The sequence below is a fragment of the Ochotona princeps genome, chromosome 9 (assembly GCF_030435755.1).
Source record: "Ochotona princeps isolate mOchPri1 chromosome 9, mOchPri1.hap1, whole genome shotgun sequence".
In the NCBI taxonomy this organism is placed as follows: domain Eukaryota; kingdom Metazoa; phylum Chordata; class Mammalia; order Lagomorpha; family Ochotonidae; genus Ochotona; species Ochotona princeps.
Window position 1 is genome coordinate 29935940 of NC_080840.1, and position 25388 is coordinate 29961327.

At 39.4% G+C, this 25388-nt stretch overlaps 1 protein-coding gene across 1 annotated transcript in view; it reads right to left on the minus strand.

Moving 5' to 3' along the window:
* Positions 1 to 6700: 6700 nt before the first annotated feature.
* Positions 6701 to 25388, minus strand: part of DCAF13 (DDB1 and CUL4 associated factor 13) — a 32618-nt gene continuing 13930 nt past the window's right edge. The window contains exons 6-11 of the mRNA XM_004580660.3: positions 22011 to 22088; positions 19616 to 19698; positions 14082 to 14246; positions 9457 to 9592; positions 8171 to 8334; positions 6701 to 6874 (exon numbers count right to left, since the gene is read on the minus strand). Of these exons, the coding sequence (XP_004580717.2) occupies positions 6787 to 6874; positions 8171 to 8334; positions 9457 to 9592; positions 14082 to 14246; positions 19616 to 19698; positions 22011 to 22088 (714 nt within the window). The 3' untranslated portion in view covers positions 6701 to 6786. The remainder of the gene's footprint in view (positions 6875 to 8170; positions 8335 to 9456; positions 9593 to 14081; positions 14247 to 19615; positions 19699 to 22010; positions 22089 to 25388) is intronic.

Sequence of the window (25388 nt, forward strand, 5' to 3'; positions counted from 1 at the left end):
CTTACAGAATTGAAACTAGACTTCAAACATACTTGTTCTAGTTATGTGATTTTCCTCTCAATTCTGTTTAAGGAACACTTTTCACGTATCTAACTTTGTGATGTTTTGATTAAGGAATCCTTAGGGAATTGTTTCTTCACTAAGAAGTTTAAGGTGCTAAGCCAACAGAAACCTTCATCAATCACATTAAGCAAGGACACTTCAATGTGTGACCTGGTGTCTATACAGATCTTCTATTTCACCCCTGCCAGTTACAGTATACAATTCTGTGGAGAAAATTGTGAAGTCTGCAAAATTTGTGTTCTTTGTGGGTGCAAAGCACAGTGAGACCTCAAAATACAGTTGCTGCAGTGGCTGGAAATGGCTGCAGAGTTTTCAGTAGTGCTGCAGTTGGTACATTAAGCCAAAATCCAGGGGCTCATCACTGGCTAGTCACAGCACAAGGAGGGTTGCTGTGTCATGGGTTGTTTTAGAACTCAAGGCATTACGAAAGTGTCCATTAAGATAATAAATAGGACACAGCCAGAAACCATGAGGGAGGAGCTTAGTCAGGGGTTTGTACACCACTCACTATGGGACTCAGGTGGAATCTCATGGACAAATGACAGCAACTGGGGTTTACAGCCACATCCCATCAGTCTGCTCATGCCAGTAAGAAACAAGAGGCCAGATGAAACCTAGGAACGTTATTTGGGGATGAGCATCAGCAGACAAAAACCATGCAGCTAGGCAAAGTCCAAAGAAGTTAGGCCAGATCAGCTTCCTCTTCCCACAGCCTTTTGTCAACTGGCAAGTGGTATGCCCCAAGGCCTCCCTGGGTTTCTCACCTCCTTCCCCATATGAGAACAATGAACATAATATTACTACTTAGTCTAATGATTAACCAAGTGCTAAGCATTATAGAAGCTTGCTAATTCCACAGCTCTTCTCAAAGATACTCCACCTCTAGCCTATGCCAAGCCAGTGCTCAAGGGAAGGTATGTTAAAACCGCTAGTTAGATGCCTCTGAGGTGACTCTACTACCCTCAAATGGATGAACACAGCTAAGAAGTTTTCTTCTCTCACACTGAAATTCAAAGATGGAAAGATAAATGGCCAGTGGATAGGGCACTAGAACTAAACATATGTCCATTCAGAATAAGGTGGCTACTTTAGGGTTCTTTACAACAAAACCACTTCCAAGTTACAAATCTATTGTAGGCTCAAATCGAAGGATTAACCAAACTCCTAGGTATTTCATCTTGTTCAGTTGCAACAAACAGGGACAACTTTAGTAATAGGAGAGTGACTCAAAATCATTCAGTCAAATATTTAAAACTAGTCCCAAGAAACATCTTTCTTCTATGATTGGGCAAATCATAGGGATCAAAATCAGAAGGTATGTCTCCACTTCCTCGCTTGTAAACTGCTCTGATCCTTTGTGTAGGTAAGAGCACGAGTAATTCGCACCTGCTGGAAGCCTATTTCCTGTTTCTCCTGGCTTGCTTTCTCACAGGCCCATCCACTGGAACCTGCCGCGCACCTTGCTCTGGCTTGGTGCCTCTATTCCTCACACCCACTTTCATACACTCTTTTTGTCCTCTGCCCTATGTTGCCTGATTCTTTTGTACCTCTTAATGAAATTTCTGTTCCACAACTTGCCAATCTCCCTGGAGAACATCAGCCTCAAACTTCAGTATTATTAGACCTGGGGCATTAAATTCCTGATAATGCAGTATTGTTGAAGAACTAATAGTAATGTATCAGAATGAGGTATCAGACTTACTTTGAAACCAGACCTATTGCATTTCTATTCATCCACGCAACAGACCAGAACTAGATGGCACTAAAATACATTGTGCACCTTTGGGGGGCTTTTTCTTTCCCAGTAGGAAGTCAGGTTTCTACACTTGGTACAATGCTTCTGTGTCTGTGTGTTTTTAATATTTTATTTATTTATTTATTTATATTGGAAAGTCAGATATACAGAGAGGAGGAGAAACAGACAGCAAAATCTTCTGTCCACTGATTCACTCCCTAAATGGCCACAATGGTTGTAGCTGAGCCGATCCGAAGCCAGGAGCCCAAAGCCTCTTCCAGGTCTCCCATGTGGGTGCAGGGTCCCAAGGCTTTGGGCCATCCTCAATTGCCTTCCAGGCCACAGGCAGGGAGCTGGATGGGAAGCAGGGCTGCCAGGATTAGAAGCGGAGCCCATATGAGATCCCGGCTCGTTCAAGGCGAGGACTTTAGCTGCTAGGCTACTGCACTGGGCCCCATATTACTTTTTTGAGATCAAGCTTTTTTTTTTTTAAGATTTATTTATTTTTATTGGAAAGTCAGATATACAGAGAGGAGGAGAGACAGAGAGGAAGATCTTCTGTCCGATGACTCACTCCCCAAGTGAGCTCAATGGCTGGAGCCGAGCCAATCCCAAGCTAGGATCCAGGAGCTCTTCCGGGTCTCCCACGCAGGTACAGGGTCCCTAGGCTTTGGGCCATCCTCGACTGCTTTCCCAGGCCATTAGCAGGGAGCTGGATGGGAAGTGGAGCTGCAGGGATCAGAACCGGCTTCATATGGGACCCCAGCATGCACTCAAGGCGAGGACTTTAACCACTACACTATTGCACCGGGCCCTGAGACCAAACTTTTTTCAGAATCTTTTATAGGTTGAATGCAGAATAGAGACTATGGATATCTTCCTTTCGGAGGATTAGAGACAAATTAATTTAAGTGCATAAAACAATTTACAGTGTTGTAAGTGAGCAATAAACATAAGCCATTATTGATATTAATACCATCAATACCATTTGTACCTTTCTACCCAGGTTTCCTGCCTTGGTTATAGCTCTGTGGGTGGCATGTTGAATATTTGAATATAACCAATGCAGGAAAGGAAATTTAGGGAGTGAAATAACATAATGAGGTTATTTCTGGATGTTAGCTTCAGTATTTGTAAATACAAATCCAAGTATAAAACTGGTATCGCCATTCTCTCTCTCTCTCACAGAAACTTGGCCGGGATTCCATGTATACTGATTTCAGGATACTCTTCAATAAATCATTCATTCATTCACGAGTAATTGGCTGGTCCTGAATTAACTATAGCTACTTAAGAACTTTGAAAGGGATTAAAGCATTTGAACTCACATTAGCATCATTATACCACAACACTGAAAAACACTAACCCATTATATATACTCACAAGTCTACCATCAAACAAATACTTAATTATTTTCTAATATTTGGCTGGAGAGCTCTATATAAATTATTGTTTAGTGGGTTGCAATCCGTTTTAGGTTCACTGCTCAAACATCTAAGCCGATCATAAGATTCCTTGATTTTTGATTATTCCTTCTTGCTCATGATATGGTCATGCCCAGGTCTTCTCCTTTTTCTGTAAAAGAACAAGTTGAGGAGTAGGGGACATGGCATGGCGGATTAAGCTGCTGTCTGCTGGCATAACTGAAGAGCACTAGTTCAAGTTCCAGTAGCTCCGCTTCCAACCCAGCTCCCTGCTAATGTCTTGGAAAGCACAAGTGCTTGCGCCCCTGCCCTTCATCCACATGAGAAACCTTGATGGAGATCCACAGGGTTAGCCTGGCCAGGACCCAGCAAATGCTTTTCATTTAATTATTAAAAAAAAAAAACCATAGGTTGAATAAGCAAAGTGCCTTCTCTGGTTCTATTAGTTGATAATACAGAATCAACCAAGTGGCAAGACTTAATAACAACCTGTTATTGAGTATACTATTATATATAATTGTACCAAATGTCTTCTGTGAGGATTTACTGTTAATGGTTTCTATTTGCTTAGATTTCTGTCTCCTTAATTAATCCCTTCATGTGGCCACCATCCTTGTATCCTTCTCTTCCAGGTTCTGCATTAACAACTTCACTTTTTAAAATCTCTGTGGGGCCCAGTGCGGTAGTATAGTGGCTAAAGTCCTCACCTTAAATGTTCTGGGATCCCATACAAGCACCTGTTCCTGTCCTGGCAGTCCCACTTCTCACTGAGCTCCCTGCTTGTGGCCTGGAAAAACAGTACAGGAAGGCCCAAAGCTTGGGGACCTTGCACCCATGTGGGAGACCTGGAAGAAGCTCTGGGCTCCTGGCTTCAGATCTGCTCAACTCCAGCCGTTGTGGCCACTTGGGGAGTCAATCAGTAGACTCCTGTTTCTCCTCCTCTCTGTATATCTGACTTTTGAATAAAAATAATAAACAATCTTTTTTTTTAAAAAAAAACACTTCTCTGTATTTTGTTTCAAAAATCTTGGACTGCTCGAGTTACATTTCAAAATGTTAAAATCATACCCCCATATCTAGATTGGGAAAAGGTTTGAATCACAGGAAATATCGCTCTTATCTTTAGCTAGTCAGGTTCAGTGGTGTTCAAGTCCTGGCGACATCACTATGGAAAGCACAGGTTGTAACAGGAGGCAGTGCCAGTGACTCAGCAGGTGGCACTTCTTCTCCAGGCAGTAATGTCAAATGGCCTGCCAACATCAGCCTACGGTTACTCAACTTTTAGGCTGTCTGTACATTAACAAAGTCACTGGGCTAAAGTCATCAGATTTTAAATCAGCCAAAACATGAGCAAGGAATACAGAAAAAAAAGAGAAAGACAAGAATAAGGTGGTGAAAACAAAAAGAAGAGAATGCTTGTTCTATTTACTACTATAAATCAGCTGAAAACTGGCCTTGGTGACTAGAAGTGCTTATGCAGAAGAGGCTGTAAGAAAAGGAAGCTCATTCTCTGTAAAGGTTAACACACTGCTAGATGATGAAACAGCTTTCCTTCCTGGAATTTTCCCCTGTATTAATAACCTGCTCCGAATCTGCAGAGGAAGATGGTGTTGAGGCCCCCCCACGGCAGCCCTGCAAAGGCGGCTACAGGGCACCTGATCACAGTCTTCCAAGAGGCATATGGGAATGATGGGGGAGTATCTACTCAAACCTGCAAGGAGAGGTAAATGTGTGCAGGGCCAAGATTGGAGCAGTGACAGCAACATGGCGCTGAGCACTGCTGTGCAGGAAGCAGAGCACCTGTCAGCCCCAGCTGCCATCCCTCGGTGCCCACTGCACCATACCTGGGCCTCGGGCTACTCCCTGTCACGGATGGCACTGTGAGGGATGCCCATCAGCTTGACCCAACCTGTTCTAGCACTCTCCTGAGATCCTGAGCAACTCCTCTTCTGTCCTAAATGTCAATCTCTGCAACACAGCAGGAAAGGTCTCCCTGCCTATTCCTACTCTTTCTCCTCCATCCTTCAGGAGATTCTTCCAGTCAAATTCTCTCATGGCTAACCCCATCTCGGCATCTGTTTCTTGGACTCAAACTGACAGAGAATCATGTTTATGGACTAATATTTGCATATTGTTTGATACCACATCCAAACTAACAATCACATGGGTACATTAAGAGATGTGTGCTCACCTTAAAAATCAAGTAATCTGATACCGACAACATTAGAATTAAAACACAAGTGGGTGATCTCATACCAGGAAAAAGAATATAAAATACTTTTCAAAGGGCCCGGCGGCGTGGCCTAGCGGCTAAAGTCCTCGCCTTGAAAGCCCCGGGATCCCATATGGGCGCCGGTTCTAATCCCTGCAGCTCCACTTCCTATCCAGCTCCCTGCTAATGGCCTGGGAAAGCAGTCGAGGATGGCCCAATGCATTGGGACACTGCACCCGCTTGGGAGACCCAGAAGAGGTTCCTGGTTCCCGGCATCGGATCGGCGCGCATCGGCCTGTTGCGGCTCACTTGGGGAGTGAATCATCGGACGGAAGATCTTCCTCTCTGTCTCTCCTCCTCTCTGTATATCTGGCTGTAATAAAATGAATAAATCTTAAAAAAAAAAAACTTTTCAAAAAAGCTTTATGAAAGTAGAATTTTTACACAGCCTCAGACACAAAACTTGAGCTGTAATCATTAGGACACCCCACCCCAAGGGATTCTGTGCCCACTCTCCAGATATTGATCTTCACCATTTCTGCACATTTACATTTTTTGCTACAAGTATGTATTCATAAAGTCTTTCACTTTTTTTAAAAGTTCTCTTCTTAACTAAAAATCAATATATATATCTGTGTGTGTATGTACATGAGTACTTATAATAAAGCTTGTTAAGCAGATAATAAAAAAAAACAAACAAAAACCAAAAAGACACAGAGCTATTTAGGATTTGGTGAGACCAAAATGATTTACCAGAAACAGATCATCAAAGTTTCAATGCTGAGAAAAAGCATGTTTTATTATCCTGACCACAAATTACAATTAGTATTACTTACAAAAATTTCTGTAAATGCAGGTTGTTCATATTTAAAGCCTAAAAAGGCCAAATATGAATAAAACATGGGAGAGAAATTTAGCTCAAAAAGTTCTATCATAATTCTTCTAAATGTTATGTAAAAGCATAAATGAATCGTTGCAGTCATTATTCAAAGAAAGACCATGTGACACAAGAGATGTGCATTTTAAAAAGTAAATGCAAACACACACTGTCTATAATCTATCAGGGGAAAAGTGTACTTTCAATTTCTAACAGCAAGAAAATAAAGTGAGTTGCAAATATTGCAGATTCTTTCATGAAAAATTAAAGCAGATTAAGGATAAAATATTAGACATATTAGACAGTCCAATCAATCAGGCTACCCTTTAAGGGTCATTATGCAGGGTAGCTGAAAAACAAGAAGAGCCTACACACGTAACTGAAATAAATACTACTAAATAGAGCACTTTTATTTGCAGAATCACCAAGTCAAAAGTAAACAGCTTCATATCAGGATTAGCAGGAATACCAAATACTATTTTACAACTGCCACTATGTGCTTCTTCTTCTCTGACACAATTGGCACTGATCCAGGCTTGCTATGTTTACGGCGATTCACTTCCCTAGAAATGAATAAAACATAAGTAAGCTCATGAAAAATCATCCCATCCAAAGAACACTTTCTCAAAAAAAAAAAAAAAATCATACACTGTTTTCTATCGCTGGACAACATCTACTGAGACAAAACATTTTCACAACAAAAACAGGTACAAGATAGACAGTAACAGTAAACTTTATCAGTGTCTTCTACTAAATTTAAAAATATGCCACAGTTACACTTTGTTGTACAACCTAATTTTTAAAAAAAGCTTCTCAGAATTTCTATAATTACTTTGCATGAAGTATGTGTTTCAACAGGATCCCCAATCCCACAGGGATGGGGTGGTGTGGAGTTCTGCATTACATCTTAGGTGTCAGGACAAAGCATATCAGAAATACTTTCACTTTACATTCTTTAACTTAGAAAACACATTAACCAGCTATATTATAAATTGTTCTGAAAACATGCATGATTTATAGTATTTTTAAAATGAGATTTTTGACAATTCATTTTCATGAAATTCTTTTAAACAAATTAAAAAATAAATCATAAAAATTCTCACTTTTCAAATGAGAGAGAAAAAATAAAGGCCAGAAAAGTCTTTAAAAACATATCCAGGGTAAACACTGTGGTGCAGTAGATGACACCAGCACCCCCTATTAAAGTGCTCACTGAGTTCTATCTTCTCCGCTTCTGATCCGTTTCCTGCTAGTGTGCCTTAAAGACAACAGAAGATGGTCCAAGCACCTGGGGCCCCGCCACCCACATAGGAAACCAACATTAAGTTCTTCGATACTGAGTTCAGCCTGGTCCAGGCCTGGCTGCTGCAGACATCTGGGAAGTCAATCAAAGGATGGACAGTCTATTTGTCTCCATCACTCTGCCTTTCAAATAAATTTAAAAAAAAAAAGGCCTTAAAAATTCAAGGTATACTAGCACTTAAACTAGTCCTTTCAAAGATAGTTTGTGGGGCGAGCACTGTGGTACAGCACACTAATCCTCCACCTGCAAGGGCTTGTCTTGGTTGCTGCTTTTCCAATTCAACTCCCCGTTTATTGCTTGGGAAAGCAGTAGAGATGACTCAAGTCCTTGGGAGCCTGCATCCACATAGGAGACCAAAAGAAAGGTCCTGCCTTCCAGCTTTGGATCAGGCCAGCTCTCACTATTGTAGTCATTTGGAGAGTGAACCAGCAGGCAGAAAAACTGTGTAAAATCTGCCTTTCAAAACAAAAAAATAGAAACAAAAAAGCAGTTTGTTTATGGTGGGATGAGGGCATAACAGGGCACTGTGGTATAAATCGAATGCCTGGAAACATACTTTCGTCGGCGGGCTTCCTTCATGATGCGCTGCTCCTGAATCTGGCTGTAGATGGACTTGGGTAGATGTCGATGACGAGCTATTCGTTTTATATGAGGATGATGTTTAAACTTCTCCTTTAACTTCTGGTTATAATCATTGGCTGCCTTTTCTCGTGATGTAAGCTGAAAATTTTATTTTGGTATCTCAGTGAATAACATTCTTCAATTTGTTTCAGTCTGACAAAGTTAGGCATCAGCTTTACCCTCCAACTAGACTGCCAATGTCCTTTACAAGGTTGTTATTAGCAGTAAGTCTGTAACCGACAAAACTCCCTTTAGGCCAACACCTGCACCTTCATCAAGTGAAAAACAAAACTTCTGAAAGAATAGGGCTATGTGGATCATCCTAGGTGTAAACAACATAAAAAAGCACCAAAACCAATTATCAAACCAATCATTCCAATATTGGGTGTGGCTTAGAGGTGAAGACGACCGAAACAAAGAGGAAAAAAGGGTGTTCAATTCCCTAACTAACCTTCAACATGGTTTAGAGCAACATTTAATGACAAACTAAAATTTAATTTAATGAAATTTAATGGATAATAACTCCATCCATCTTACTCTATCTCATACAAAAGAAATTCTGGCTATAAATTATATTTATAAATCATTAGATTCAAAATATAATTACCTTTACTGTTATAGCCTAATATTCCTGCCGAGGATAAGTAGAAAATAACCTTTACTTCTTAATATTTGTTTCTGATGTAAACACTTTGCATATTTCTTTTCTAAAACTAGCAGGAACAAACAAAAATCTATAATAATTCTGCAATCCAAAAGTAACTAACAGCAACAGTATTTGCTATATTTTCATTAAATGTCTTAAAAAGGTCCTGTATCTACTTCTTATTTAAGTGTGCTGTTGTGGCGGATATTAAAGACTGCACAGAGATATTACAGACTGCAGCTTTTGATTTGATCAATTGCTATTCTTCCAACCGAACAAATATGTGCCCCGACATTTCATGCTCCAAGTCCCCGAATTTTCTTTCCTTACACCTCATGCAAAACACAAAGAATCAAGAGGCTCACATTTCAACCATGTAAACTAACAAAGGCACTCTGAATGGGAACTTCACTTAAAAAATAATCAATACAGCCTTGTCTGTTTTGCTGTAACTCACCTCCTTTTTCATCAGTTACTTCAATTTGATCAAAATGACTAAAGTACTATTAATAAACTATCTTTGCAACACGATAGCCAAGAAAATCAGAAAGCAGCTTTATGACAATCATTCTTACCACACCCAGCTTTTCAGAAGCATTGGCTTTCCACAGACGAATGTTCATTTCATCAGATCCACACATGATGTACTTGCTGTCAGAAGTCCATTTTACACAGATCACGTGCTGCATTCGCTTTGTGTGATAGACTTCTCTATAGAAAAGCAACAAAGGCAAAAATCCTTAGGATTTTGGCATAGCTTTTCTTGAACCACTGATTATCAGTATCAGGATATTTTCAGGTCTGAAGGGAATAAAAAAAGGAAAATTCAAATTCATTCCAATGTACTTCTATTTAAACCAACTGGGTTCTACACCAACAGTTGGACAAAAACCAATCCTGCTCTCAGAGAATTCTGCCAAACAACACATGTAAGAAAATGAGATGTACAGGAAAGCTCACAAAAACACTGAGAGCAAAAACTAGACAAAAATGTTATGGTTGGGGCCTGGCGTGGTGGTCTAGCGGCTCAAGTCCTCACCTTAAACGTGCCAGGATCCCATATAGGTGCCAGTTCTAATCCCAGTGGCCCCGCTTTCCATCCAGCTCCCTGCTTGCGGCCTGGAAAAGCAGCTGAGGGTGGCCCAAAGCCTTGGGACCCTGCGTGGGAGACCTAGAAGAGCTCCTGGCTCCCGGCTTCGGATCGGCGAAGTACTGGCCATTGAGCTCACTTGGGGAGTGAACCATTGAACATAAGATCTTCCTCTCTGTCTCTCCTCCTCTCTGTATATCTGACTTTGCAATAACAATAAATAAATCTTTAAAAAAAATGTTATGCTTGAAGTGACTTTGTAGAGTCAAGAATAGTTTATATTCTATTAAGCCCCAGATTACTCTCCTTTTCATATTTTTTCATTTTACTGGAAAATAAGGTAAAAGTATTAACATTCAATAAACACATTTTTATATACTAAAATTGTCTAATTTTTTACTTTGCTCACATTAATTGAGAAGTTTCATTAATTTAAATGAGAATTGATGATTTACCTGTGTGAAAAGAAAGGGAGGGGTATAGAGTGGTAAGTTGAGGTAAGAGTCATTTAATAAATGAAGATGACAAATGTCATACCTATTTAGAAAGGCTGTGAACCATGCTAAGTAAATTCACAGAGGATACTATATTAAGAAGTGTTAAGAAAATCATTAAAAAAGCAAGTAAGAGACAAGATCAGACAAAATAAGATGAGATTTTTGGAGAAACAGACTTTCCATATCAGACTACACAAGTAAAAAGCAACAGACTCAACAAATTATGCACAATAAAGGAAAGTCAACATGGAATGATCAAACCAAATAAAATTCCCAAGTACAAAACAAACTAAAAAAAAAAAAGAAAAAGCCAACTCCGAAGTACACCCATGAAACCAGTCTCTTACACAATTCTGAAGAATATTTTGTTAGCACTTAAACCTTAAAGACATTTTTAAAAGGGAGAAAATGGTTTAAAAAAAAAACCTATAAAAGTGAAAACTAGATGAAATAGATTGCTCTTTCTTCTACCCCTCAATTTTATTTGAGAGACTCCTTTTTCCAAAACAATGTAAGAAAGTTTAATCAGGCCTCAGCAGCCACTAAAAATATAACCTGCTCATGTAACAGAAGATTAATCAAATCCAATGATCAGTCACTTAATCAATTTTGGATTGTCCTTAATGGTAAACTATTAATGATAGAGTTTTTCTAGATATATTTTTATTTGCACACATATAACTTTCTAAAGCTCACTGAAAATTATACTACTATATTATTTGAAGATTTAGCTATTTATTGAAAGAGAGAGAGACCAACTCAAAGATCTTCCACTTGCTGGTTCATTCTTCAAATGGCTGCAATGGTGAGGGTTAGATCAGGTCAAATCCAGGAGCTTAGAACTCCTTCCAGGCCTCTAACACAGGTGGCAGGAGCCCAAATACTTAGGTCATTTTCTGTTGCTTTCCCAGGCATATTAGCAAGGAGCTGGATCAGAAATGGAGCAGCTAAGACACAAACTGGTACCCATATGGTATGCTGGCAGTATAGGCTTAACCTACTGTACAACACTGGCCCTGATACATTTTAAAACCTAAGTTCTTTATATACATATTAAAAATAAACTTCTCTGAATGCTACCAGTTTGTTCTTTTGGTTAATAGTCAAACAAAATCTCAACAGATGTCTACTTCCAAATACCGATTCAAATAAAATTTTGGGGTAGTTACTGAAAGTTTGCGTGAAAATTAACAATCAATGCAAGATCTGTTATAAGAAAATATTTTAAAAAAACAATGACTATGCATGAGTTAATGTTTATAATGATAGAAAACCAGAGCACAACAAAGAAATGAACTGAAACTGGCTTTCAGACCAATTAAGATAAAGGTAAGAGGGAATTTCTGCCATGATCATAAAACATTCCAACTTGGGGTCAGCTTTGTGGCACAGCAGTAAAATTGTTGCCTGCAGCATCAGCATCCTATATGGGTACCAGTTTGTGACCCAGCTGCTCTACTTCCAATTCAGGTCCCTGTTAATGGCCTAGGAAAAGCAGCAGAATGTGGCTCAAGTGCTTGGGTGTCTGCTACCCAAGTGGGAGACCTGGAAGACCTTGGCTCCTGGTTTCAGCCTGGCCCAAGCCTGGCTGTTGTGGCATCTAGGGAGTGAATCAGCAGACAGATGAAAGGTATTCTCTCTCTTCCTCACATCTTTATTTTTTAAGAAAAAGATTTACAGAGAGAAAGTGAGAGAGAGAGAGAGAAAGATCTTCCATCCACTGCTTCATTTCCCAAGTGGTTGCAACGGCCAGAGCTAAGCCAATCCAAAGCCAGGAGCCTGGAGTTTTCTGCAGGTTTCCCACGTGGGTGTACAGTTCCAAAGCTTTGCGTCATCCCCTTCTGCTTTTCCAGGCCACAAGCAGGTAGCTGGATGGGAAACGGAGCAGCCAGGACATGAACTGGTGCCTATACAGGATCCTAGCACATATAAGGTGAGGATTTAGCCACTGAGCCATCACACGATGCCTCACATCTGGCTTTCAATTAAACAAATCCTAACACACACACACACACACACACACACACACACCCTTCAAACCACATCAAGAGATAATTTCCTGCAAATGAAATATAAGAACTCACTTTTACATAAGTTCTGAGTAACCTGAGCTTTCTAGTTGGAACTCTATTAGTTGCCCTAATGGCATTGGAATCATCAGCCTGATCTCAGCAGCTGGGCTCTTAAAGATCACAGGTCTACTTCTACACATTCCTATTTCTCTTGCTCTTTTATTCTGTCTTCTGTCCTTATACCTACTTATTTACCATGTTAGGAACATACTGTTTTGCTACCTTGAGAAGTTCTGGTGATAAGAAAAAATGGAAGGTATATTTTCTTGATACTTACCATTCTCCAAATGTATGAGAAGTCTGACCAAACAACCCTAATACCCTTCATGACAGTGTGGAGATTATCAACACAGTTACAAAGAAAGAAAATCCACACAGGAACCAACACCAGGAGTTCTACCATAGAGTTGGAAGAATGAAGATACAAGTCATCAAAACAATCCTTCAATGCACTTCAGACTCAAAACAGCTTTGCAATAATAAAGGCAGTAAAGATGACAATTATGTGCTGGCAACCAATGATGGTATGAGATTTAAGAATCAATATGGTTTCCTCTAATTAGAGTACAGAAAAAACACAATCATCACAAGTTGAAAACACCACTACACAAACAGATCGGCTACGATAAAAAATTTCAGTGAGCTGCTGGCTTTCAGGAGAGAGGCACTGTCTTAACGACCTTCTTAGGGTGAGCAGAGGGCTGGGGAAAGTGTGCTGCCCAGTGTGCAGGAGACAGGTACTGCACAGTCAGCCTGGTGGTGCTGAGAATGACTAACTCCTTGAATTCTAGATGGTTCTGGACCTCGCTTATCTCTCCCCAGTCCTGACCCTCCTAGAAAAGAATGAAGGTGAATCAGACAAAGGACAGGATGTGCCACTGAAAACAAACATCTTTATTCAGAAGGTTCAGAATCTTCAGCACTAGAGAAGCTAGGCTAGTTTATCATTATGAGTAATGACGAAGATTCTCTTCATTGCACTAAAATGGTAACATCTCTTCATCCTGTTGCAAATGTATCAGCAAATGGAATGTTCCCTGGATTTTTTTTTTAATGAATGGGAAGTCCCAGAAAGATTCTCTGCTACCATTAATCTTTAGGAGGCTGGCAAACTAATTGCTTTCCCATCTCCACACACTGTTCCTGACAGATCACCACCCCCTACTTTCATTACACAGGCTCTCTCTTCTTTCCCGCATCTGATTCACTAATCCCAACCCACTGCTTTTTCCTTTTTTATATCATTTCCCGTTACTTCTCACCATGGTCACCTTTATCTATCTGTAATTCCATTAAGCAAGACTAAGCCAGCCAAATGAGTGTAAATATATGCACATATGTGTATCCATGCACGTGTGTAAATGTATGCATTTGGAATATTTTTACATTCTAATAACTACTATATTAAAATGGAGGTGGTCATTTCTTAATACAATATCACTATAATCCTTGAATTACATAATTTTAATGGGAACATTTCTATCAATTTACTTGCACTTACACTGTGAACAACATTAAATGGCTTATTGGCAGTCACATACCTGCTTCGACTTTTGTCCACAGGAAATATTCTAATAGATTTATCAAAACTAGCAGACACAAACTCCTTCCCAGTGGGGGAGTAATCCACATCAAGCACTGCAGAGACGTGGTCCAGATGCACCATCAGAGGAGTGTCCAGCGCACGCATATCAAAAGTGTACAAACTATAAAAGAATGTTACAATATTTAAATATTTGAGACTTAAATATTTGATACAAATTTCCAGAAAGAAGCTAGTGAAAGTAACACCCAATAGCTAAACCACACGTATCTAAATACATAGCTCGATTCTGTACAGAGGCAGCTGAATGAAAGTGGAGACTATCAACATTATTATTATTATTATTATTATTGTTATTATTATTATTTCAGGCTACATTTATACACTTTCCACTTTAGAAATGTAAATCTCACTGTAGAAAATATGAAAATTGCCAAAAACAGTATAAAAATTACCTTTAATTTTCCTTCCTACAAACAGTGCCATATCATTTTTTAAAGACTGATTTCATTTCTTTGGAAGGCAGTTAGAGCCAGAAAGAGAGAGACAGACAGTGAGATCTTTATTTTGCTAGTTCACTCCCCACACAGTCACAATGGCCAGACTGGGTCAGGCTGAATCCAGGAGTCAGGAGTTTTATCTCGGTGTCCCACATAGGGTGTCTCACCTACTGCTGCTTCCCCAACAGCATTAGCAGGAAACAGAGTCACAAGTGGGCAGCTGGCACTTGAACTGGCATCCACATGAAATGTCAGCTCTGTACATAGCAGCTTAATCTGCCAACATCAGCCCCAACAACATCTTCCTATTTCTACTGTAAATAAAGCTGCGATAGTGCTGTGTAAAACTTTGTTTTCTGGTCTTTTCATTTAGCATATTATAACCATTCACCCATTTCATCAAGTAACCTTTAAAAAAAAACATTTATTTATTTATTTATTTATTTAGGAAAAACAGATTTAAAGAGAGAAGGAGAGACACAGAGAAAGCTCTTCCATCCACTGGTTCACTCCCCAAGTAGCTGCAACGGCTGGAACTGAGCTGATCCGAAGTCAGGAGCCAGGAGCTTCTTCCCAGTCTCCCATGCGGGTGCAGAGTTCCAAGGCTTTAGGCCATCCTCATTGTCCTCCCAGCCCACAAACAGGGAGCTAGATGGGAAACCGAGCAGCTGGGACACAAACTGGCGCCCATATGGGATCCAGGCAGTTGGAAGGAGAGGATTTAACCACTAGGCTGTGTCAGGTCCATTAAGTAATCTTTGAAAAGACTTTTAGTGACTATAACATTAAGTAATTCAGCTCCTTATTTTTAATATACAGCTCCCAAGTGTGTTGTATAAGTTTTAAGCAAATCCCAATATACAAATTGTTGACACTTAATCTTTAATGGAATGGCATATTCAGCTAAATCTGGACAGATTCTTACAAGAAGGAACATGAGGTCCAATGCCATAGCATTTTTAATCCATGATTTGAGTTACAAAGTTACTTAACAAATTTGTACTAGCTTATACTCTTGACAGTACTGTTAGAGCACAATTTTTATCAAGAATATACTAAAACTTAAAAATTCCAAACAATAAAAAAAATTACTGCTCCAAATGAGCCAATATGAATAACCTGCTGACACCACCTTAACCAAGCAATCAAGGCTAATGTTTCCTGTAATGTATATGACATTGACAACAAGTGCCCACCTCTCAAGGTATACTACAAAGGGCACATCATTTTTGTGGTATTTTGCCAAAAGATACAAAACTTCAATCTAATGTGAAAGCATCCGATTACTTCAAAATTAAAGGCAATTTACAAAACAACTCAAGAGTATATTTTCTTCTAAAGGATCATAGTATTATAAACTCAATGTTCCCTCTCAACAAGTGGACCTGCTGAATCTAACCCACAATAGGACAGCATTTGGAAGTACAGGCTTGGGTTGATACATTAGGTCGTAAGGGTGAAATTATCACAAACAGTATATCCTGCCGCATACCCAACTTCTTAAGTTCCTGGAGGGCTATCTGCACCCTAGAAGAGGGCCCACACCATAACCTACCAAGTGGGCACCCTGATCTCCAACTTCAGCCTCCAAAACCATGAGAAATAAATGCCTGTTGCTGAAGTCACCCAATCTACAGCAGTTTGTTAGAGCAGCCTGAACTAAGACATAAGGTGACAAACAAATAAGAAGGAACAGACTGGGCACACTAAGGAAACGTGACAAATGCAGCATGGGATTCTGTACTGGGCCCTAGAAAAGAACACTGGAAAATCTGGTGATCAAACAAAGTTTATACTTAAAAGAATTATGGGTCTGGTGCAATGGCTCGATTGACTAATCCTCCACTCCAAATGTTGGGATTCCATAAGGGTACCAGTTTGTGTCCTGGTTGCTCCACTTCCCATCCAGCTCCCTGCTTGTAGCCTGGGAAAGCAGCAGATAATGACTCATCTTTGGGACCCTGCACCCACAGGGCAGACCTGAAAGAAGCTCCTGGTTCTTGTCTCCTGGCTTCAGACTGCTCAGCTTTAGCCACTGAGGCCATTTGGGGAGTGAACCAACAGACAGATCTTTCTGTCTCTCCTTCTCTGCAAATCCAATGCCAATTTCTTGATTCTGGTGACTGAACTACTGGTCATATAAGATACTAATTAAAATTAGGTGTAACTGGTGGCAGTGACTGGTAATTTTTTTGCAACTTTTTAGTAACCCTAAGACTATTTCTAAGAGAGATGTTTGGGAGAGCTAATCTGGTACAGCAGGTTAAGCCACAGTTTGGGACACTTGTACCTCAAATTAGAATGCACACGTCCAAGTGAATCAAACATCTCTGTAATTTTTCTCTCTGCTGTTCTTTTAAAAAACTGAATGATTAATAAGCCTAACATTTCAAAAGAGTATTTTTTAAATGCCATTACCATGAAACATTGTTAATGCCAAAGACAAATTACCGCCAATACTATCAGCTCTCATCAAAAGCTCATTTATTGTTCTTCTCAGTTTCCAAAACACTACAAGATGGTTAGCCATGAGTAGACTGATTTGAGATTAATTTCTGAGTTGGAAACTGCTTTATAATCTCTGCCTGGGACAGGCAGAGGCTCTCAACTAAATTTTATTTTAGCAAATTGTTTTTAAAATAAATAAATTGTTTCATTTTTATATAAGAAAAAAAAGCTAAGTGCTCAAATTCCAAGCAAATATTTTCTGTCCAAATTTTGTTTGGACAGAAAATATTTACATCTATAGAAAGGGAATACCAAAGTAAGATCACTTTCAGGTTAAATTAATGATGGTATTTTAGCCATCATTTTTTATTAAGGAATGTTCTTTTTTGAATGTACCATATATAATTCCTCCCATATGTGAAATGAGAAATTTTAGGGACACTTAAAGAAAAAAATAAAAAAGACACTGTAACTGTGGTACATCTACTCTATGGAAGACTACTCTGCCATTAAATAGAAGTAGAGACCATTATGTTCAGTGAAGTAGGCCAGCCAAGAGCACAAATACCAAATGTTGTCTCTGATATAAGGCAAACTTTAGGCAAATACATCTATAGATATACAGGTAGATGTGTGTGTGTAGAAAAACTGTATAATAGAGATTAGCTTCCAAATGAGACTATTAAATACATCTTGAAATTAGGATGCTGGGCTGTCTAACATTGTCTATGCCTACAATGTCATGATACATTTAAATAGCAAAATGATGGACTTGTGAATGTTGCTGAAAGACTACAGTATTTAATTGTTTTTGGGAAAAACAGTAGGTGCAGAAGAGGAAAAGGAGAGTGGAAAGTGAAATCCCTGAACCTATGAAATTGTATCATTAAAAAAAAAAAAAAGACACCATGGGGCTGGAGCAATGGCATAGCGTATCAGTCCTCTACCTGAGATGCCAGTTCATATCCCAGCTGTTCCACTTTTGATCTAGTATCCTGCTTATGGCCTGGGAAAGCAGCAAAGCAGTGGCAGATGGCTCAGGTCCTTGGACCACTGCACCCATGTGACAGACACAGAAGAAGCTCCTGGCTCCCACCTTCAGACCAGCCCAGTTATGGCTCTGGTTTTTAAGCGTGGATAGAGGATCTATCTCTCATCCTCAGTAATTCTGACTTTCAATTAAAATGAATACATCTTTTTTAAAAAATGTCAAAACAGCTTAAATTGTATTTAGAAACTTTAATAAAGAGAGAGAGATAGATCTCCCATCTGCTGGTTCACTCCCCAGATGGCCAGGATTGAGCCAGGCCAAAGCAAGCATGCAGGAGTTTCAACCAGGTCTCCTATAGTGTGGCATGACCTCCACCTCCCAAGGTACTCAAGCAAAAAACATGGGTGCCTTAACAGTTGGGCCATACAGGTTGTCCCAAATAATTTTTTTAAAAAGGGTTATTTATTTGAAAGGCAGAATTAGAGTGAGACCCAGAGAAAGAGAGGATGAGAGGGAGGGAAGAAGAGAGAGAGAAGGGAATGGTTGGGGTAAGAGCAGGGCAGGAGCCAGGAGCTGCACCCAGGTCTTCCACGTGAGTAGCAGGGGCAAAGTCCTTGGGCTATCTGCTCTATCTTCTGCTTCTTCACCCAGGTGCGTCAGCAAGTGGTTGCCTCAGAAGGGGAGCAGCCAGGATTTAGACTAGTATTCACATGGGGTACCCAAACTGCAGGCAGCAGCTTAGTCTGCCCCACCAGAATGCTGGCCCCATAATTTTATCTTAGAATTTGATTTTTCCACAAGCTTTATGACATACTCTAGCATAGAAAATCATAAATTTCCATCTGGGTCAAGAAATAAAGCTGTCAAGTCAAATTTAGATGAAGTCAAATAATAACAAATACAATTACAGGGCCAAAAATTTAAACTATAGGGGATGGTGTTGTGGTGTTGCATGTTAAGCAGCCTCCAGCATAGTATATGAGCACTGGTTCAAGTCCCAAATGCCCTGCTTCCGGGTCCCTGTTAGCACGCCTGCAAAAGCAACAGAACACGGTCCAAGTACTTGTGTCTATACCACACACGCAGGAGACCTAGGTGGAGTTCCAGGCTCCGTGGTTCAACCTGAACCAAACCTGGATCTATGATTTTCCTTTCATCTTAATGAAGCAACAGTGAACGCAAATACCATGAGTACTTAAGTATCAGCTACCCAAAGAATTGCAAATACAACAGGAAGCTATCTTCATATCCAGTACAACATGTGAGATTTACAACTTCCACAAAGAGCCAGATTATAAACATTTTTAGCCAAGAGAACCATCAGATCTCTGTTGCAAATCATTTACCTCAGGGGGGAAAGCAGAAATTAGCATATTTATAACAAAACTGAACAGGTAAGGCTGTAGCTTGATAAAGCTTTATAGAAACAGCAACAAACAGGATTCAGTTATTGATCCTAGGTTTCACTACTAGTATTCTGAAACGTGAAAAACAGATTCCTAAGAAGTTCTTCCCCAATCTGGAAAACCTGTTCTTACAATTTTTTTAATTTTAAAAGCTTATAAAATCTAGAAAGAGATTTTAGAAACTTACTTATAATCTTCATTGGCTGCAGTAAAAATGAAAGCTTCCATAGGGTTCCAACAGATTGTATTTGTTCTCATATCCAAGATAACCTGAGACAGGAAGAATACACTATGTCTTCATTATGAAATTACCTTCAGAATGAATACATTTTCTTCTTCACTTTTTTTTCCCACTGATTTAAGCAAATATTTAGCAAACACCCATTATGTGTACATAATAGTGCAATGGGAAGAGAAATCATAAACTGCTTTCAAGAATATAAGGCAAAGTGGTATGTTTGAAAAGTAGAAAAACGCTTCTTAATCTCTTAACCTGAAATAACTTACTTTAGTTAAGATGAGACACACACAAACTGTAAAACAGTGACTATCAAACTGGAAACGAAATTAGTGGTGAGCTGAGGGTTAGAGAAGAAATGTTTCAGAAACAAGCATGACTTGAACTGGCCTATGAGGGATGAGTAACTCACAGTGCTTCTCAATGGAACATTATTGGCATCTTTGATAGGGTAACTTTGTACGTGTGCATCTGTCCACTTTCAGATGCTTACCATCTCAGATACCTCATTCACAAAATGCCCTCAAACATTTCCAGAACTACACCTCATAGGAAAAAATAATGTCATACTGAGAACTGTTACATTTAGAAGGGCAAAGTTAGAACATTAATAGCCTACTAGCTAGAACAAAATAAGGAGAACACAGCAGTGTCTAAGAATATGACAACCGTTACAGTGCTCTGCACTGCATTTGATAAACCCCGATAAAAGGCTGCTTTACTGACGGACTGTCAACTGGCATCTGGTTTCCGGAGGCCCTGAAATCTAGCCTACAGGCCTTTTACTCAATCTCAAAGCACTACAGTACCATTTAATATGGAAATGGGAGAATGCGAATGGACAGAAATGACCATTTATTAAACTCAGTGTCAGTATTTGATTACATGCTTAAAAATGCTCATGTTTTATTCTCACCAATGTGCTACAAGGTGGTTATTAAAACTACCATTTAATAGGAAAAACAGATTAAGTTACCTGCTGACTAAAATCTGGTAGGATTTTCTCACAGTGTTAACATCACTGAAATAATTAAAACGACACTTTGGAAAGATTACTGTATTTATCAGATTTCAATGAATACATTTCGATATTTCTAAGTTTATTGGATGCCATAAAACTGATTTAGGAAAACAAAAGAAAGTATTAAAAGTATTTCTCTCTTATGTGAACTCATGCACACAAATGTTACCTAGCACTCCCTGTTTCTTTAAAATTCTAGAGCCTGAAATCAAATTTATACCCTTTCACTTCAAATGGTGCTCCCTCTTTTTTAAAATTCTTATTTTTAATTCATATAAAATGAGTAGATTTCACATTTTTCATGTATAGATTTAGAAGCATAGGGGTTCCTTCCTCCTCTCTTATCTCCCATCCCTATTTTTTCAATATTATTACACCAGCATGTCCATTTGCTTCACAGCAACAAGCTTAACTTTCCAATATGTAAGCATATCATGACACAGAAAATAGAGGAAAGAGAAAAAATGATAATAAAGTAAAACTAAAGAAAAATAATAAAAGTGAACTAAAATCAAGCGGAAAGTCTCTGCTGCTCATGAGTACCGGCTCCTGCTGCCTCTTCGCCTTTGGACAGCAAGTCTCTCCCCAGAGAGTTGGCTTCAGCTTGTATTTGCTTGATCCCTAAGCCCCAGGGCTGATCACGTTACAGCTGTTGGGAAATTTGTCACCTTGAACAGGATCATTTGACCAAACAAAACGTCAAACTAGTACCCATTAGCATGAAGTTAAACAAACAGTGCTGGTTTTGTGAATGAGTTCCAAAACTTTCTGGAATAAAACACTGTATGTGTCAAGATAACCATGGGACCTGAAGAACTGTTACAGAACAGAACCCTTAATTCAAGGACTTTCCGATTGACTTATGACTGCTTATGAAGGACTACACTAATGTAATAGGGAAAATCAGTTGGGGGTGGCAACTTGTGGGGGAGGGGGTAGGAGTCCAGGCCCTACGAAATTATACCATAAAACTTAAAATCAATCAATCAATAAATAAAAACAAGGAATCCCCTCCCCCCCAAAAAATAACAAAAAATGTAAGGACCTTCAATCCAGTAAGCAGTAACTAGCTGCCTAAATTTTATTGGCATTGAGAAAGACACAATGAAGAGTACGATACAATACATAATGGAAATTTAAGGGTCTCTAAAAAGAACTAGGAAGTAATAGAATGCTACCATTACTTTGTGTTCTAAGAACATTTGTGTGCAAAAAAAAAAAAAGGCTCTAACTGTGAAAAAACATTTGCTCCATGTTTTCAGTCACTCAGTTTATGAAGGAATGCATTAAGTATGAAAAGTGAAAGATAAAATTGAAACTCACCTTTTTCAGAGGAGTAGCCTGTCTCATATCATATAGTACTATGTTCCGGTCAGAAGCACAACTTCCCAAGAGAAAAGTCTGAAAATAAACATAACCATCACCAGTTACAGACCAGGCCAGCCAACAAATGGAAAATTGCTTAATTATCATTAACACCAGGTAAACGTACCAATGTATAATTTCAACCTCCATTTTAAAAGGTTATGATAAATCATCCATAACCTCAGCAACCCAAGTCATATAGTTCTATAAACAAGTTCCTATGCATGTATGGCCGGTGCTCATGATTGTGTGGATAACAGCATGTTCTAACTCATAAAAGAACATACTTGATTTAGCCATTCTTCAAATCAGATTTGTTTCCTGCTTTGCTATTACAAGTAACACTTCAATAAACATTTTATATATTTAACTCTTCTTCTTTGAGATATTTCTTTACTTACTTTAGAATTTCCAGGGTGGTGCAGTAGGGTAACCTACCACTTGTGGCACCAGCATCCCCAAGTGGGTGTCAGTTCGTGTCCCAGCTGCTCTGTTTCTGACCCAGCCCCTTACTTATGGCCTGAGAAAGCAGCAGATGGTGGCTCAGATTCTTGGAACCCTGCACTCACGTGAAGACCCGGAATCTCCTGGCTTCAGACAGGCCCAGTTCTGGCTGTTGCAGTCATTTGTGCAACAAACCAGCCGATGAAAGATCTCTCTGTCTCTTAATACTGCCCTTCAAATAAAAATAAATCTTAAAAGGATTTCCATAGTGACATTACTAAATCTAAACGAACAATAATTCACAGCTTGTGTTATTTAGAGCTAATTATTTTCCAAAGATTTTCTTAAAAGCCACCCATTTTGTTTCTGTCTGAGATTTCACCTAATGATGTCTTTTCAACCTTTTTTAGCTTCTCATTTCTGACCAAGTTCTATTTCTAAAAACAAAGACTTGTATTCAAGCAAAATAAAAAAATTCTACCTACACTGGGAGCTGAGTTTCACACTGTAAAATGTGGCAATTCTCAGCATAACTCTAGGCTTCAATATTTTAACAGAAAATTAATAATTCATGATTACAGGAGATAAATACACTCCATTTGTTCACGGCAACATGTCATTTCTATTAAGATTAACATAAAATAAGAGACATGCACACCATTTGCTTTTATCGCTAAGTTAGTTCATAAGGTTAATAAAAAGCACAGCTGTACAAACAGAGCTTTTACAGTCAACTTTGAAAACACGGCTGCTGGGCCAGCACTAAAAATTAATCATGATTTTTAGAACTGGTCATCTACTCTTCTGAAACAGGCATTCACCAAACTAGAGAAGCAAAAGATTTCTGATAATGTAGGAATTAGTATCTGTCTAGGTTTGTGTTTTCATATAGTACTAACATCACCATGTCGAATTTCGTCACTTTAAAAAAATGCTCACATATATTACCACATTTTATATTTACAACAAACTTGTGAAGTACACTGTGTGAGATATAATTAATCTTGTTTTAAAAATAATGAAACAAATATAGAGAAGAATTGTGATTTAATGCAAAAGTGTGTTTGTTGGAAACACAGCTCCAGCTGAACTTCATTCCAAGTAGGCCATGAAGTGTTCCTGTACTTGGCTTATGTCTGTAGCCTGCTTCTGCTCAAGGTCACCTTGGACTTGTAGGGAAGGCTGTGAAAAAGATTTCGTGAAGCCAGATACTCTAACTTAGTGACCAGCAACCTTCTAGTACAAGGCCATGGAATTAAGTATTTCCAGAATTGTGGGTCATGTGCACTCTGCAGCAATTATTCAACTCGGCCACTGTAGCACAAGAACGGTGAAAGACCATACATGCTAGAGCTCAGTTGTGTTCTAGTAAAGCTTTACTTATAGACAGAAGGCACAATTGCCTCACAGCCATTACTATGCCAACCCCTGCTCTAGGTTTGCAGCTTCTCAAGTAAGTGTGTATGTAGGGGTCAGCATATTGGTATAACAAGCTAATCCAACACCTGCAGTGCTGGTGTCACATATGGGTGCCAGTTCAAGAATCAGCTGCTCCAAAACTGACTTAGCTCCTGCTTATGGCAAGGGAAAGCAGCAGCAGATGACTCAGCTCCTCAGGTCCCTGCACCCACATGCAACACCCAGAGGAAGCTCTTGGCTCCTGGCTTCAGGTCAGCTCAGCTGTAGCTTCTGTGGCCATCTGAGGAGTGAACCAGTGGATGGAAGACCTCTGTTACTCCTCCTCTCTCTGTAAAATCTGCCTTTCAAGTACAAATAAAGAAATCTTAAAGCACTTAGAAAAATTGCCCGTAGGCATGTGCAGGCGGCAAGGCAATCCTGAATGCCTTCTCAGCAATCCTGCAAGACCATGCTCACCATGCATGCGGCACCTCAGGTTTCAATACACCACGTGGACCATTCTATACCTGCTAGTTGACTTAGCCTTTCCTCCCTCTTTTTATCTGCTTGGGTCCCTGAGAGTAGAAAATTTGCACTCACCACTGGAATCTGTTTATAATTTTACTTTTTTTTTTTTTTTAAGATTTCTTTCTTTCTTTCAAAGAGCTACAGAGAGGGAGAAACAGAGAGAGATCTTTCACCTGCTGGTTCACTTGCTAGTCGGCCTCAATAACCAGGCCAAAACCAGGAGATAGGAGCTTTTTCCAGGACTCCTATGTGGGCTACAGGGGCCCAAGCACTCAGTCCGTATTTTGATGTTTGTCCCAGCCCATTAGCTAAGAGCTGGATTGGAAGCTGAGCAGCTGGAACATGAATTCATGCTGAGACTCTGGCACTGTAGGCAGTGGCTTTATGTACTTTGCGACAATGCTGGTCCCCCATCAGCTATACATGTAGTGATTTCCTTTTCTCCCTACAGAAGGACATCTCTACTGAGTCTTCTGGACAATAAGCTCATCTACTGGTACATATTCAGATAAAGCTGAAGGACAAGTCTAGAGTCTGATGGCTCACTTGGCCTTCAAGGTTGTCTCCTTTCCTAAATTCAGATCTTCACGGACAATATTTAGTTGCATCTGGAAGGAACTAGAATCAAAACCCAGATTTACAAAGAAAAACATGACTGTAACCAGTTCTCATGCAGTACAATGACCATGAACATTACCATGAAGTATTGGTTCCACAAGGGTTAAAAAAAATCACAAGCTGTCGCAAAAGCATAATGATATAATCTGGAGCACAAGTGATGAAGACATGAGCAAAACTAAAACCCAGTGCTACAGACACACATGCTACTAGGTCCTTGCCCGGTATGTTTTGGGTGTAGACACCTAAGTATGCTGCCAGCAAGGGTAGCAGTACCAGAGGCTGAACCATTAAGACCCATTCAATCCTGCACTTTAAGCTTTCAGGATCATCAAGCCAAAATAAATC